Source organism: Clytia hemisphaerica, unplaced genomic scaffold (genome assembly GCF_902728285.1).
Source record: "Clytia hemisphaerica strain Z4C2 unplaced genomic scaffold, Clytia hemisphaerica genome assembly, whole genome shotgun sequence".
Lineage (NCBI taxonomy): Eukaryota > Metazoa > Cnidaria > Hydrozoa > Leptothecata > Clytiidae > Clytia > Clytia hemisphaerica.
Window position 1 is genome coordinate 644,391 of NW_027104229.1, and position 17,740 is coordinate 662,130.

At 35.0% G+C, this 17,740-nt stretch overlaps 2 protein-coding genes across 2 annotated transcripts in view; one reads left to right on the forward strand and one right to left on the reverse strand.

Moving 5' to 3' along the window:
• LOC136815908 (serine-rich adhesin for platelets-like) overlaps positions 1-17,740 on the forward strand; it is a 43,816-nt gene that overhangs the window by 3,932 nt on the left and 22,144 nt on the right. The window lies entirely within an intron of this gene.
• On the reverse strand, positions 11,717-17,502 carry LOC136815895 (uncharacterized). Its single transcript, XM_067072344.1, has 5 exons — positions 17,195-17,502; positions 15,118-15,275; positions 14,603-14,768; positions 13,545-13,667; positions 11,717-12,677 (listed from the first exon to the last, which is right to left on the reverse strand). The coding sequence occupies exons 1-5, from the start codon at positions 17,304-17,306 to the stop codon at positions 12,400-12,402; spliced, it is 837 nt and encodes a 278-aa protein (XP_066928445.1). The 5' UTR covers positions 17,307-17,502; the 3' UTR covers positions 11,717-12,399.

Below are 17,740 nucleotides of genomic sequence, written 5' to 3' on the forward strand. Positions count from 1 at the left end.
CTTTTTATCATTTGTTTTTGCTCCCTTTAGTTAGAGCTTTAACACAATCATGTTTGTTAAAGATTTTTCAAAAGTTTTATTTTTACATAAATAAGTGTTCCCGTTTCATGTTAGACACATGTTTCATATCAGTTTGTTATTGTGCTAATATAAGCAAAAAAATGTTTTTCTCTTCCTCTTTCTAACCAATCTTGCTCCACATTCGTGCCAATTCAATATAAAAAAGCTTGTAAATTAAAATTGATGATTTTAAGCAAACTTTATCACTCTTATTTAGAAACAAAACTTTTAATGCTGGGCCTTCATGCCCTTGGGCTTCTTGTTCCCCTTTAAATCAAGTGATTAGGAGCTATGGCCCGAAGTCTGAGACTCAGTATTTTGGCTTGTTTTGGACTCATAATACGCGTCCCTCGTGGTCTAAGGGTTAAGTTAGCATGTGACTGAAAATTAAGCTAAAGCAAAACATTAAGCTGAGGCGCTAGTTTTCTGTTTATTCAATGTTTTAAGAAAAGGGTTTTTTATACTCCACCAATATGACATCCCTGTGTCACAGACCCACTGGGACACCAGCCCCACTGGAGAATTTGACCCTGGCGGTAAAAATACCCTAGAATTTCAGCCCCACTGGGAAATTGACTTTGATTCCATCCCCATCTAAAATTCAATTTAAAAAATTGCACTTCAAAATCATTCCCACTGGATTTTTTGACAATAAAACTTTTCGGAATAATATAATTTTTATCCCCATTGGGATTTCGATAGAAAATTTTATCCCCACTGTGGGGAAAAGTTTCACTGGGGCTGTGAGACAAGGGTATAATATGATGTAATTTAGTTGATAAAGGTGCTGTCTGGTATAAGAGCAATCAAGTCTGCTGAAACGTATTATCCCTTCTATAAAAAACAACGTTCAGAAGACATCCAAAAGAGATCCACATTCGAGATGAAAATATCAAATGCTCAATTTTATAAACTACTATAGAAAGTATTTTATAAAATTTGTCATTTTTCAACAAACAAATGTCAATACGACTTGCCACCTTCCAAATTTTTTTTGTCTACAAATTTTATCAGATATTTTTTGACAAAATAAATAAATTTATATGAACATTATATATCATTGGATATATTTAGATACTAAGACTCTATCTACATTGTGACCTACAATGAATTATGCATAGCTTCAGAAGACTGGATAAGTTTTGATCGATTCTCACTAAAGTTAATCTGTGATGATACATATATTAGCCCATTGAGTTTAAAGCCCGAAGGGCTAGAGGCGAATCTTCAACCCTTCCCATCCAAAACAAATTGAAGCCACTTATTTCCCATCCAAAACCACCATCCATCCAAGCCCACAGAACGTAATCACGACGACGGATTGTATCTAGCGGTTCCTTTGTTTTTGAGGACTGCATTTTTTTAAATCTAGCGATAGATTTTAGTTTCGATCTGGCGTTTGTGTAGAAACCACGCGCGGGCGCTCTGGATGGGAAATAAGCGGTTTCATTTCCCATTCAGGAGTTTCGAGTCTAGCCCTTCGGGCTTGGAAGTCAATGATGTAGTCCTGTGATTAACCGCAAAGCGTTACCCGTTTATCATTTTAATATCACATACCTGCTTTTTAATTAGGCTCGCCTGTTTTTACATTAAAGGTCATTCAATATTTATCCAAGACCTGGGGCTAAAGAGGAAACTTCAACCTTTCTCAAAAGACAGAAAGTTTAGCCTCAAGATTTGCGCCGATTTTGGAATGACGGTTTGAATCGTTTTAACGTGGGTGCAATTTGCGTTTTCTCTCTAGCCTCTTTAAGGCTATAGTAAACAATCCTTTAGCCGAAGTAGAACTTGATCATCTTTATTTTTTCTGGTGTGCACAGGGCTTTATGCTTATTTAACTATTTTACAACAATAAATATAGCTTGAAAATTATTAGTTCATCAATGCATGTCGCCCACCCAATGAATTAAATTTTGTTTGAATAAATTATGCAAAATAAACTTTTGAATGGTTGTTTATAATTTATGCGACAGCTGGTTACATTAAGTGGCAACTTTTGGACTTCAATATCATCTTGACATTTTCAGTGAATGTTGAATGGACCTCTTCTGTGCGTCCCTTTTATCGAAATTTTTCGAAAATAATGAATCACAAAGAAACGTTAAGTAAATTCTTATTCATAAAATATTTAGAAAATTGATATTTTTTTTTGCATATCAAATCATGTATATTTTGATTTTACATAAGGTAAAAATAAGCCAGATTATTTTGGTCTAAAAATGCTTCAATTATTAACCTCTGTTCTCTTTATCTGTTTAGTAACCCTGATATTGAAGGGGTGCTAGGGCTAGCCGATGAGGGGTATGTACAGACGAGACCTCTCAAAATCGGCATTTTGAGAGACCAATTTTGGAGTGAAAATTAATGAACCTTTTAGAGACACATTTTTGAAATTTTATCTTCAATTTAAAAAAAGTTTCCTAACCTTAGAGAGACAATTTTTTTTGTCCCCTTTAGAGAGACTTTTAAAGGTGAACAAACCAACCCTTATAGTCCTCACATACCAAGCTATTTTTTGCCTAAAGTGACCACCCCCCCCCCCCTAGTGGTTACAATTCTCAAACTGTTTAGCAACGTTTTCAAAATTTCCATTTAATGGTAGTAGTTGTTTTGCCATAACACAAATTGTAAATGATATTTTTTGAAAGATCTTCAGACTTTCTTTGGCCGTCTGTCTATTCTAATCAGTGGAAATAAAAAAGTAAAATTTTCTTTGGAAAACACAAAAGCATTTTCCTTTGAAAATGCAATATCGTCCTTGGAAAATACAAGAAACGTTTTCCTCGGAAAAAAGCATTTTCTTTAGTAAATACAAAAGGTAATTTTTCCCTAAAAAATATAAATAACCTTTTCCTTTGAAAATTGAAGAAGCATTACAATATCCTTGGAAAGTACAAGAAGTACTATATTTTCCTTCAAAAATACAAAAAAACATTATCCTTGGAAATTACAAGAAACTTTTCTTTAGAAAATACAAGAAACATTACAGCATGATTACAGTATCCTTCGAAAATACAATAAAACATTATCCTTGGATCAGAAACTATTAAAATTATTTCCTTGAGACAATACACGTTAATTTATAAAAGTTTCAAGATATCTCAGCATCAAAATCACTCTAGACGTAACTCTTTGAAAAAATTGTACGAAAATCTTTTCATTTTTAAATTTCATGAAATACTTTTGATGTGATAACAATTTACTTCAAATTTTCCGGAGTATGAATATAGTTTATAGTCGGTGGTATTTTCGATTTGTCGTCGTATCTTTGTTTAGTTTCTTTTGAGAAAAAGATGACACTACCTCAATACCAAGTCTTTATTCTTTTACACAATTTTTTTATAAGAATATACTTTATAAGAATATTTATGATGAAATTGGCCACAAAAAAATTAAAGCATATTGATAAGAATATCACCATCATGGAATTTTGCAGCTGAACCTAAGAATGCCACTTATAGAGCATTCTATCATTAAATTGCAAATAATTCCCCAAATTTTTGGTTGTGGTATGTATTTCATGCTAGATTTTGGCTGGGTTTGGATCCAAAGCTAAGAATACCGTAAGAATATTTCAGAATGATTTTTTTTCAAAGAGTCAAGAATATTCATGACGAGTTGGAAAAACACCATTGGGCTCTTCCAAAAATTTTTTGCAGATTGAAGGATATATTGGATATTTTTTCCGAGGGGTAGTGGAAAAGGGGGTAAACTTGCTGTGATTAGGGGTAATTTGGAATGTCCGGGAGGTCAACTGATGCTTGTCTGGGGGGGTGACATCTGTTGTCCGGGGGATTAAAAAACACAATGTCCGAGGGGTAAATTTCCTTCACCCTCCACCCCCATATTCAAATTTCTTCTGGAAGATTCCATTTTTATAAACAAAGCATGTACTGGTCACTAATATTACCCTTTACCCTACACTGCAACTGAACAGTGATATTGTTTCTTTTTCACTACTTATCTTTGTAAGAACAAAAACAAATACAATAACAAACTAAAAAACGTTGTTTCAACATTCATTTTGATGATTTTGAGGCGTTTCGGGCGCTCTGTGGGCGTTAAGGGTGTCAGAAGAACGTCGAAACAACGTTGCATGCCTAGAAAATACATAACTTGTAACTCAAAATTTATGATTTATAGTCTACAGTGGCGGATCTAAAGGGGAAGCTCAAAATCTATGAAGGAGAGTCTTCATTTTCTTGATAGGAGTACACATATTTTTATAAGAACATCAAAATTTTCAAAGTCTTCAGATGTTCTTAACTTTTTGAGTTTCAAAAAATTTTCCCCGTTTTTCTAAGAAATTGGCTGTTCTTGACTCCGCGAAGCCTTAAAATGTTCTTAAGTTGTTCTTAACATTTTGGCCCTGGAAGCCTTATGTTCTTATATAGTTTGCTCTTATAAAAAAACGTGTATGGCTAAAAAATACTCTCTGCTATGAATTTTGAAACACCTTAAGTTCGCCAATGGTCTGAAAATTACATTTTCTTTTTTTTTAACAAACATAAACATGATAATATACAATAAAACATATTTCGTTCGTTTCGTCACCAGGAAGACAAATCAATTCCGATTTTTCCTGCCAAAAACAATCATTTCGATTATGCATTCCGGCGGCGAGGTATAATTCTAACTCAGATTTATAACATAGGTTGAACTGATGTTCCCAGCAAGCTTTGATTTCTTCTACGTTTTTGGTTGTGAGCTCGTTGATACCACACTGGTGGACTGCTTTGTTGTCGCAATACTTCTCTATTTGGTCCAAACCGAAATGAGTAGTCAGTTTATTTGGGTCAACAAGCACTCGAACTTGACAATGTATGATTTGCACTGTTGCCAAGATTATCATAAGTACACGTGTTATTTTTGCCTTGGGTTTAGTCATCTTTAAGCTAAGTTACTTTTTTCTAACTTGACTTATTTGGTAGTCTTTATGTTCAAGAGATCGAAAAAGTTGATAGCTTTTATAGCTCAGACATATTGGGACTTGTACTATGAAGATTTTACAAGATGGTTTTATCATTGGTAGATTTTGAAACAATGAAATTCAGGCTCGAAAGGCGTTGGTTTAACGTCCATATGACCTTTTTTTTGGACGTGATGGATATTTGATGTATACGTATTGCTTTGATGTTTGGTTCCAGCATGGATTTTCTAATTTTTGTCTAATTAGCGGAGTGTTTTTTCTCCTGTTAAGACAATATTTTTCAAATCCTAATCTTCATCACTTTTCTCGGATCCCTTTTCTCTTTAGTATAATCTTTATTAGCAAAGACACCCAATATATCTGGGCTGCTCTTAACTTTCTTAAATTTTTAGGCTTAAATGTTCTTACGATGTTCTTAATACGCTCAGTTTCTTTACTTGAAAACTTAAAATAGGTTCAAAAAATCAGTGCTTTCTGAAATATGTAGCTCAGAATGTTCTTAATTTGCTCTTAGGTTTTGACCAATTTTCAGCCTCGTGCTCTTTTAAAATTGTTCCTATAAAAAAAAAATGTGTACTTCTAAGAATGTATATGCGGATTCAGCCATCAACAGAGATTGTTGTAAAAACTCTTGAGCTAAGAGAGTTGAATCAGTAGAACGGAGCAAAATTAGTCAAATTATAAGTTCCAGCCTCTCCTATTTTCTGAAATATAAAAAAAAACAGCACTCGATACTGACAAAGTGTGAAGCTCGTTAAGTTTTTGGGAAGATTTCTATGTTTCTATTCTAAATCACAAATGGATAACATCTGAATTCAAGTGGGGACAATCTATGATAGCAGTACCTCGGAACAAATGTGATAATGATTCTTTAAATTGGTGTTAAGATTAACATTTGGTAGCACCACAGGACGTGTCATTATATTCTACAATCGGTGACAAAATACTTGGCACAAAAGGGAAATCCACCGGGTGTTGTTGAAACCACAATCGATTTGTAAGTGCTTTAAATTAGGTTCGAAGGGTAGACTTTTAACGCTAGACTTAAGGCTAAGGACCTCAGGATCTGAGGATCCAAAAGTTCAAAAATGATCCAGTAGGGCTTGAAATATAGCCTAGAAACCAATAAATCCTTGCCAGATCGAAATAATCGATGAAATCAAGTTAAAGGCCTGAAATTGACATTCTCGTTCGAACTTCAATTTTGGAAAAAAGGTAAATTAGCCAAAAGTGACAATATGTTATGGCAAATGGCACTGATTGTAGGATACAATCTTTAACTTTTTTTATTGGGCTATTTGATTGGGCCAATCCAAAAAAGTTTTGTTCCCTATATGTTTTTTGGGAAATGTGGTCTCCTGGATATTTTTCTTCAATTTTTCAGGTCCCCCCTGGATTCTTTTCTTTCTCATTTTCAGGACCCCCTGGATGCTTTTCTTGTCATTTTCAGGACAAACCTGGATTTTCCACCTCATTTTACTAACCGCCTTGGATTTTTACACTAGAAAAAACCAGAACATCTTGATTTTTTCTTTTCCAGCCCACACCTGCGTCACATTACCTCAACATAAGGGGTACAGATTTTTCTGGAATACCCCATCTCTAGGAAAGCTACATAGCATTGTTTTTCTCCTTATTCTTATTGCTGGTTTCATGGTTGAATGTGTTCTAAAGATTTCTACGAAACAAAAACATTACATTTTCTTGGTTACCTCATCGGTCCTTTTTACGCCGATCCTAATAAAGCCGGCTCTTATAATGCCATAGGCCAAAAACACAAATAAGGGCCGTCGTAAAAATTGTCGATAAGGTATACCTATGTCTCTTCCCTTCCTAACACAACTCGTCGGCTGTATTCGGCACTACATTACAAAAACACCTTTCCCGGAATGTTGCTAATATGATCGTATCAATCATGAAAATCTGATGTTTATTCATGGTCAAATGTCTCATTTTTTTATTCGTTTTTCTATATTTTTACAGATTTTTATTTTACCAAAATGAAACACTCAAACATTGAAACAAAAAAGTCGAAACCATCTCGGGAAAGACGTATTCAATCAATCATTATCCTGTGTCAAACTGAACACCATAGTGGAGTTTTGTTTTATTGCGTTTAAATCACACGGAAAAAATGGAGTCTCTTTAACTTGCATGTTTCCTTAACTCGAAAAAGTTTTATGGTCCCTTCAGTTAAAAATAGTTAACCACTTGTTAATGTCTTATAAACCTTTCTCCATAACTCGAAATTTCCTTAACTCGAACAAGTTTTATGGTCCCTTCAGTTAAAAATAGTTAACCACTTGTTAATGTCTTATAAACCTTTCTCCATAACTCGAAATTTCCTTAACTCGAACAAATTTTATGGTCCCTTCAGCTAAAAATAGTTAACCACTTGTTAATATCTAATAAACCTTTCTCCATAACTCGAAATTTCCTTAACTCGAACAAATTTGTGTTCCCCATGCGTGTTCGAACTATGGAGACTCCACTGTATTAAGATTGACATTCGGTAGTGTTGTATTACAAGAGCCTTGATTATAATCCGAGAGCAGATTGTTGGGCCTTCCTGGAGGTCCTATAAATTAACCGTTGTCCGTTCGTTCTTTCGTTGTTCGTTCGTCCATCCGTCCGTCCGCCCCGTCTATTACAAGCTTTTCTTAAGATTGGCTCATTTGTTTTTTCTGATTTTTGGCTTAAAGATGCAAAATAGTGATGCCTAGAATATGACCTAGTCTGATTTAAACATAAACATACTTTCCCGGCCAAAAATTCCGGAAATAGGCCGGAAAAACCGGTGCTTTTGTATTTTCTCCAGATTTCATCGATAGTTTTTTCTGAATTTTTGCACAAAGATGTAAATTAGCAATCCCTAAAATATGACCTAGTCTGACTTTCGAGGAAATTTCTTTTCCGGCCGAAAATGACGGAAATATGTAGTAAAACAGATTTTCATTGGATTTTTTTGTTACATATCTTTGTTTTTTCAAACAAAAACATCATTTATAACAGTGCCCACGATTAAACATGGTTTAATTTTCAATAAAACTGTTTTTGGTTGCCGGAACTTTCTAAAAATCGCCAGAACAGCCGAAGATCACTTGGAAACCGTTCGCTTGTCCGTTCTTTTTCACGATCTTTTCCATTATCGCTTATTAAACTACAGTCGACTTTCCATAACTCGAACCTCCTCGACTCGATTATCTGCATAAACTATAACGATTTTCCCTTCCCAGGAGATTCTTAGGCTATTCTGCCTCTCTATGAATTGAATTTTTGTAACTCGAATGATTACTGATCATCCCCTTGGCGTTCCAGCACTCGACTATGTTACTCTTCCCTACTTGCTCTAACTTTATTCATCAGGTAAGTCCAATCAGCGTTCCGGCTTGTTTCTTTATCGGGTCACAAGATACAAGCTTTTTTTATAAGAATGGTGTAATCCATTGCATCATGGATATTTTTTTTGGGGGGGAAACCATCCTAAAATATTCTTACAGCATTCTTAGGTTAGGATCATAATTCAGGCTAGATTTAACATTAACATACACCTCAAGCATAAAATGGCATTTTTGTGAAAGGAATGAGCCTTACTTGGGGGTAATTGACAATTTATAATTGAAAATGCTCAAAAGTGGCATTCTTAGCTTCAGTAGCAAAATTCCATATGGAGTATTCTTAGCATTATTCTTAATTTTTTGGACATTCTTATAAAGTGTATTCTTATAAAAAAGAAGCGTGCAAATTGCCCAACGCTGATAATCCCCATGTGAAATATGTCATCTTCCAATTACAAAATTTTCACACTATAATGTCGTTTTCTGATCTAGAATATTCACATGTTAATAATTAAGCAATTAGTAACCAAAAGTGTGTTACTTGGAAGATTCTTATTTATTCTCTAATCTTTTGAGAATCATCAATACGGTTCAAGAGAAACCACATTTCAAAAAAAAAATGTTTCGCTCTAAATTCGTTCAAGCTATGATCATTGTTTCGATCTTCTTTAATGGAGTGTTTACTGAACAAATACCATCTCCGGATATCGAAGATGATTGCTCACAAGAAGCTACCAATGTTTGCAGGTCAAATCAGCATGTTAAAGTATCCACAACTGCATTCTGGAGTTGCTGGTTATCCAAGTTTAACTTGTGTGCTTTGCCTCTTAAGGCGATGAAAATAAGCAAATGGGATTTATCGCGAGGCTCATCAGGATGCTCTCCTCAAGATAAAACGGTTGATGTCTGTTACGATGATGTGGATAGTGTAGAAATTTGTATACCCATTGTTTATGAAGTGTTAATTTGTCTTTAAAGGAATGATTTGAATATTTTTAAAAACAGATAATGATTGAGATAAAGGTTAAGTTTTGATGTAACTTAATTGGAGTGTATAAAATGTTTAAAATTTTTCAGTAATTTTTATACTGGGTTTCGGCTATGTTATTGAACATTTCCAGGAAAAAAAGTTTTACCCATTAAGTTAAGGAGGTCCTTTTTGGTAAAGGAGACCCCCTCGATTTTTTACAATTTTTCGGGACCCCCTTGGATTTTTTGGACCTACCTCCGGGTGCCCCGGTGGAGGTTCTATAAATTAACTCATGTCCGTTCGTTCGTTCGTTCGTCCGTTCGTCCGTTCGTCCGCTCGTCTGTTACCAGCTTTTCTCAGGATTCGCTCATTAGTTTTTTCTGATTTTTTGCACAATGATGCAAAATGGCAATGCCCAGAACGTGACGGAGCCCGATTTTCAAGAAAAAATTTATTTGGCCAAATTTGGGCCAAAAACTACCTAAAAATAGGGTTTTTTGGACTTTGTGCAAAATCCTGTCATTACTTTTTTCAGATTTTTTGTACAAAGATGGAGGGGATGATTCTCTAAAGAATGGCTGAAGTTGTTTTTCCCGGAAAATTCTTATTCGCCTTAAAAAACGGGTTTTCGTATTTTTGGGGAAATTCCCTTAACCAAATAAGAAAATATAGCTTTTCTTAATGTTGACTCATTATTTTTTTCTGATTTTTTGCACAATGATGCAAAATGGCAATGCCTAAAATGTGTCGGAGCCCGATTTTCGAAAAAAAATATATTTGGGCAAATTTGGGCCAAAAACTGCCTAAAAATAGGGTTTTTTGGATATTGTGCAAAATCCTGTCATTACTTTTTTCTGATTTTTTGTACAAAGATGGAGGGCAAGATTCTCTAAAGAATGGCTGAAGTGGTTTTTCCCGGAAAATTCTTATTAGCCTTAAAAAACGGGATTTTCGTATTTTGGGGAAATTCCCTTTAACCAAATAAGAAAATATAGCTTTTCTTAATGTTGACTCATTATTTTTTTCTGATTTTTTGCACAATGATGCAAAATGGCAATGCCTAAAATGTGTCGGAGCCCGATTTTCGAAAAAAAATATATTTGGGCAAATTTGGGCCAAAAACTGCCTAAAAATAGGGTTTTTTGGATATTGTGCAAAATCCTGTCATTACTTTTTTCTGATTTTTTGTACAAAGATGGAGGGCAAGATTCTCTAAAGAATGGCTGAAGTGGTTTTTCCCGGAAAATTCTTATTAGCCTTAAAAAACGGGATTTTCGTATTTTGGGGAAATTCCCTTTAACCAAATAAGAAAATATAGCTTTTCTCAAAGTTGACTCATTATTTTTTTTTGATTTTTTGCACAATGATGCAAAATGGCAATGCCTAAAGTGTGACGGAGCCTGATTTTTGAAAAAAAATATATTTGGGCAAATTTGGGCCAAAAACTGCCTAAAAATAGGGTTTTTTGGACTTTGTGCAAAATCCTGTCATTACTTTTTTCTGATTTTTTGTACAAAGATGGAGGGCAAGATTCTCTAAAGAATGGCTGAAGTGGTTTTTCCCGGAAAATTCTTATTCGCCTTAAAAAACGGATTTTCGTATTTTGGGGAAATTCCCTTTAACCAAATAAGAAGATATAGCTTTTCTCAAAGTTGACTCATTATTTTTTTCTGATTTTTTGCACAATGATGCAAAATGGCAATACCAAAAATGTGTCGGAGCCAGATTTTTAAGGAAAAATTTTTTGGGCAAATTTGGGCCAGCTTAAAAGATTTTTGGGCCTGAATGGTTTAAGTGATTTTCGTATTTGGGGAAATTCCTTTTTACCATTTTACATTGTTCAACACACAAGCTTTATTTTTCCATTCTGAATTTTTGTACAATTATTGTCACTTTTTTCTTATTTTCATCTGATGTTAATCATTAGGTAGGTCCATTCAGCATGTTGCTTGTTTCTTTCTTTTATTGGACCACCCTTGATTTTCAACCTCGCGTTTTGATGACCACCCTGGATTTTTAACCTCATTTTACTGACCACAGTAGATTTTCACAATCGAAAAAACAGACGCCCCTGGATTTTTTATTTTCCAGACCACCCTGGGCGTCACACCTCCTCAACATAGTGGGTACAGACTATTTCCGGAAAAGTCCATTAAGGAAAGCGTGCATTATCGTTTATTTATGTGTAAGAAGTATGAACTGTTAAGAATATTTACGACTGAAACCGAAACGCCTTAGACAAGAAATAGCATTTGTCATATGTTGGAAAGGGTTTTTCACACCGGTTTTTGTTCAAGGTAGTATGGGGCGTAGGTTAGGTATGGTAGAAAAGGTTTGAGACTGTTTTTAGTTTCCAACACACCTACTTTGGGAATCATGACGGTTTTCAGGCTAGTGAAGTGGAAAAATCTAGAAAACTTAGTAGAATATTTAAACATCATTTTATTCGAATTCATTCTTAAAATGTTAGTGTATAATTTCTATCATAATGCTCCAATTACTGTCGATCTTATTTGTTATTTGTAAAATTCTAATTAGCAAGAAAATAAATAATTCAATATCCCTATTTGACAATTGTTTCAGTGCAAAATCCATGTCATAATACACCTTTTCGACCGTATTCGCACGGGTATTTTTTTGTCCGCTTTATCCACTAAAACCGTCCCAATCCTTTTTTGACGCATTTTTCTATTGTCTATTGGTGCGAAAAAAGGGCTGGAACGGTTTTAGTTGGATAAAGTGGACAAAAATATGCCCGCGCGGCAATTGGTGGCTATGGTCGAAAAGGTGTATTAAATCGTAAACGATAACTGTAATAATTTATTAGGATTAAACCATGTCATTGTTTCGGTCAACCTTACACATTTGGGCAGTTTCCTTTTAAATCCATTACAGTTGACGCTCTCTAATATCGCTCTCTTATTCGACGTTCTACTATTCGATAGGCTCCCTTATTTGATGAAATTTAAAGTCGCCGTCAACAAGAAACTCTCATAATCTCCTTATCCGATGAAAATCCAATTCCCCTTGAAGATCAATTTAGAGAGCGTCAACTGTATTTTCAATAAATCAAAATATACTGCCAGTATTTATTCGGACATCTATGCCGTTAATTTGTAAACGATCACTGCAAGAGAAATGATTGCAATGTTGATCTCATTGCTAGAAGCGGAAGAAGATTCTCCTGGTGCCGTTTGATTGGCTGATGGTGTGGTTGTTGTTCCATTGGCTGATGGCATGGCTGTAGTTTGTTGTGAACCAGATGCGCCTGCAGCTGTCGTTAATGGTGGAGCAGCGGCACTGGCCAAACATTTTTCAACGAAAGCGTCATCATTGCAATTGGTTGAATTGCAACAACACGAGATCATCTTTTCGTCACCTTTAATATATTTAATTAAATTAAAAAAACAAAACATTTTACCATAGACTGTTCGATCGCAGCAAATTGGTCTCAAAATACAGTTGACGCTCTCTAATTCGACGTTCTACTATTCGATTGGCTCCCCTATACGATGGAATTTAAAGTCCCCATCAACAAGAAACTCTCACAAACGACGCTCCCTTATTCGATAAGCTCCCTTATTCGATGAAAATCTAATTCCCCTTGAAGATCGAATTAGAGAGCGTCAACTGTACGCTAGTAAAGCTTTTTAATTTTTATGTAGTTTGATGAATAAGTTCTTGTTTACTGTCTCTACAATTTCCAGAGGAGCTAGATAAAGATAGCATTTGAGATATATTCCTAAATAACACCGAAACGTTAATTTGCGTTTGCTAGGCCTGTATTCTACAACGCAACAGTCTGAATAGCAGGTAGCAGTAGCGAGTTTATATATTTTCACTTTCAAGGACGGTAGAGTGACTGAAGTAATTTGGAATAATCCGCAGTTCAGACCCGCAAAATTGAGGACGGTAAAAGTACTGATTTTGTCAGTCAGGATGTGGACAAATTACTCGTCTCCGTCGCTGAAAAACACACATATATAAACTCGGTAGTATAGAAGTATAAGAAGCGAGAATTTAATCGTATTCATTGGACGATATGCAAACAGCCTAACAATCCTTCAGCCATTCGATGCCAATCCCCAGTATAATCGAACCCAGTCCACCCTGCCATGAAGTTTTAACCCAGCTGGCACACAACGCTGTTTCAACGTTAATCTAACGTTATATAACGTTATATGGACGTTGTGAACGTTAGATAAACGTTGAAACAACGTTGTGTGCCAGCTGAGAACCCACTTACCTTTAACCATCTTCTTATCACATTGGTCGGCTCTGTTTTTGGGCACACACCCTCTGATAATTGCCGATCGATTGCCCTCCGTCTTGGTGTAATGACATTTGTCCAGCATTGGTTCTTTCGATACTGAGAAACAATGAGAGAAACAACGCTTTATTTATTCCTCTGTGTTTCATTTTAAAATTTCAAGCTTAACCCTATTTAGCACGGAAGGGGGGGACAAACCACCCTTCCCTTGAAGTAGAGCTACTGCCTTGAAACTTTACATGCTTTCCTAACTTTTATCAAACTTCATTTTCCAAGAAAAGTTTTTTTGTTAGTCCTTCTATATTTGATGAAGTCAGCACTTTTAAAAAGTGACCCTAAATTATTATAGACGATATATAGAGAAAAAGGTTAGATTTTTCAAAAACTTCAATGTCTTAGGAACCAAAAATGATATAATTTTGAAATTTTCACTGTAAGTTGACGTAAGTTCCGAAAAAAACTGTTTTTAATTGTCTTGGCGCGCTTTACAGCCTATAGACTGAAATCTGATTTAAATGTCGAAAAAAAAATTAATTAGCTTTCAGAATATCAAAACAAAATTTAAAAACCATTTTGACATCAAGAGAGAACCATTTAACCGGTATCTAAGCTAGCTAAATGAACCACTCCAAGGAAATGAATATTGAAGTTTGCGTATATGTTTACGAATCTTTTATAGGAAGATTACTCTAAACCGCTTACAATTACAGGGTATAGGGCCACTGACGGTCGGGCCAGCTGAACGGGCTTTTACTTGTTGCACGCTTTGATAATTTTCGAAGTTTACGTACATGTTTGCGAGCCTTTTAGAGGAAGATTATTCTAAACCACTTCATCTTATGTTCGTTAACGGTTTGAGTCTTTGTCCAGACAGATAAATCAAGTCTCTCAAACCAAAAAAATCCTTTGAAAAATTGACAAATTATAGCACTGCGCTAATGACTTTTAAATGTGTAAATAAAATTTCTCCTCCCATCTCTCTAGACCACTCTAAACCACTTATAAACGGGCTTTTACTTGTTCAATGAACTTACAATTGCAGGGAATAGGGCCACTGACGGCCGGGCCAGCTGAAGGTGCTCCTGTTTGTTGCACGCTTTGATGACATGTGAAGGGCGGGAAGGCGGCGGGCGCTGTCCCATCACGACATTCGGTAATAAATACGTCATCGTTACATTGGTCAGCCGTACAACAGCATGTCTAAGAAATAAAGAAAATTCATGATATTCATGACGTAAAGTTTTGTACAGAAACACCCAAAATAGCCCGGGCGTTTGTCTTTAATTTTTTTTGTTTAAAATTCAAAATTAATATCTCCTATCGGATAGGAATGATTGTCAGCCCCAGTTGGGGCTAACTACCCTTGCGCGTAAACCTGAAAATATTTCGGTTGGACCCGCCATTCCCCGAAAACGAGGGCTTAGGTCCAGGCCTCCTGCTGCAAAATCCTTGACGCGTTCTTGCGAAATTCCGTAATCTAAACCTTTCAGATGTTGAAAATTCGCCAGTTGGATGAGAATTTCTACATCTGGGTGCCAGATAAACAAACCTTTGTAGTTTGTCCACCAGGAACATTGACTTCAGTGTCACATTTTGATAAAGGATGTCGTTTTGCGAAACATCCTGAAGTGACATTACTCTTGTCTCCTGTCTTCTCCATAATGAAGATCCTACAGACGTTGTCATGGAAATCTCCAAACCCCTTATCTAGAAAAAATTTTGAGTAGGAAAGTGTTGCACTTTGAACCAATAAGCTTTGTTCTTAATTTTTAATAGGCTACTTTTTTGATTGAATGAATAGCTTAAAAGATTTGAATTTGACATATAGATTTTCTAGGCTACGTCTGAGTCTAAGGTCACGAGATTCTTAAGTTGTTCTTAGGTACCTTCTCAGTATAAAATTCGTCGGCAAGACGATAAAAAATTGCTTAGCCGGCAATTATTCTTGTCTAGCGAGAAGTTTTCGCCAACGAATGCCAACATTTTTTATGAAACTTTCAATTTTTATTACCGATTGAAATTGAATGCTTGGGTGCAATATTTTTGAATTTATTATTGGAAATTTATATTATTGAAGTTTTTAACAACAACATTTATCGTCATTTTTCTAATTAAGATTATGATGGTTAAATTTTTCGGATTATCCTTCGTTTTGGTGCAATATTTCGCCACAGATCCTGACAGAAACTAAAAAAGCATTGATTGCTCAGGTCTTTGTTATTTTTTCATCTTCATTTCAAATTAACCTAATGTTACTAGAGGAATATTCGTCGGAAAACAAAAAACTCTAAAAAAATGTAAATTTTAAAGTCTTTGGTGATAATTATGTTCTTAGGAAAGATTGAGCATCCCGTTCTTTGACCTTGTTCATGTTTTAATTGACCTCTTGCATACCAGAAAAATGAAAGTCCATATAGATATAAAAATACTCTAATTTGATTTATCAAAACAAAAGATTACTTATATAACTATATTTTTTTTTGTCGATAGTTACGTTGAGTTTTTTTTTTACTTTGTTATTTGGAATATTGAAATATTGTTACTCTAATAGTTATATCAACCCCACACAAAAAAAATCTGCGTCCAGGTAGCCATTCCATATGATTAGACGGAAACGTCTATTGGATGGACTCCTGGCCTGCATCCCCTCCTCTAATTTATACAAACTTAAATATGTAAATTTTTAATGATATGCAGGCGAATAAATAAGTTTTGAAATTTGAAATTTGAATTTGAATTGAAATTTGTTCAGATATTACGGTTCCGTATCATTCCGAAACGAAACGGGTCCGAAATAAGACCATGTTCGCACGTGACGGTTCCTTTTCGCTCTGAAACGAATAGAAAGCCACTATATTGGTTAGAAGTGACATAACACTTGAATGTAACCAATGAATGGCTTCATTTCGTTTCGGAACGAAACGGAACCGTCACGTGCGAACATGGTCTAAGTGTGAACGTCAAAAAATGAAGACGTAACGGATAGAAACGGTTTCGCTCCACTTTTTTCATCGGAACGAAACTGCTCCGTTTTCTTGCTCCAAAACGGAACTAATATGAACACTCTCGACCCGTAACATAAACCATACCGGAGTGATACGAGACCGTAACGTTTGAACATGGTCTTATTTCGGACCCGTTTCGTTTCGGAATGATACGGAACCGTAACATCTGAACATGGTCAAAGAATGGGATGCTCAATCTTTCCTAAGAACATAATTATCACCAAAGACTTTAAAATTTACATTTTTTTAAAAGTTTTTTTTTATGTTTTTCATAATATAATGTTTTATACTGAAGCACCCAAAAAAGATCGGGTGTTGGTTGCCACCAATTACCGTACTTACCCATAACCATTCAAAAGTATCCTTAACAATCAAATCGATTTGATTGGTTAAAACTTAGAATTATTATGTAATTGATCTAAATGAACCAACCAGTGCTCAGAAATATCGTTTGGTTGTTAAGGGAAATTTTGGATTGTTCTAGGTGAATACGGTATGAATTTAAAAAAATAAAAAGTAGTGGCGAACATTGAGTCTTTTTTGGGTTTAAAACATTACGTCATTAAAATCGTGAATAAGGTAAATTTGAGAAAACTTTTAATCCAAAGAATCTTTAAATACTTGCGCAATCCACAAACACAGCTGGAGTCTGTGCAATATTACATATGATAGCCAAGGAGTTGTGACATAAGGTTGTCAATACCATTAAGCAAATCAACATTTTTGCAGCCATGTTTCTTAAAATGAATTGGAGTACATACAGATCAAATCACCCAAAGTCACAATCAAAATCATCTCTATTAAGAACAAGTTTGCCCCTAAAACAAAGCAAATTCCCCCCGGACAAAATATCCAATATTATGATCTTATTTCGCGTTTTTGTGAATTTTTGTCATTTTCGCGAAAATTGAACTGGTGAAGTCGTGTGAGATCTCTGCCTCGCAAATTTGAGTCCATCAGAAATTTTCAAATCAGATTTTCAGTGTAAAATACACTATAGATATTCCTTTGTTGGCGTTTACAGGTCCAATATCAATAAATCTTAAGCTGATTCGCACAATTAAATGCACGCAAATTTTTTCATAATGTTGATTCGCAAAAATATATACAGAGAATTTAACGGTTTTTTTGGCTCGCTACATTAAATCCTGTAAAAATTAATCCGAT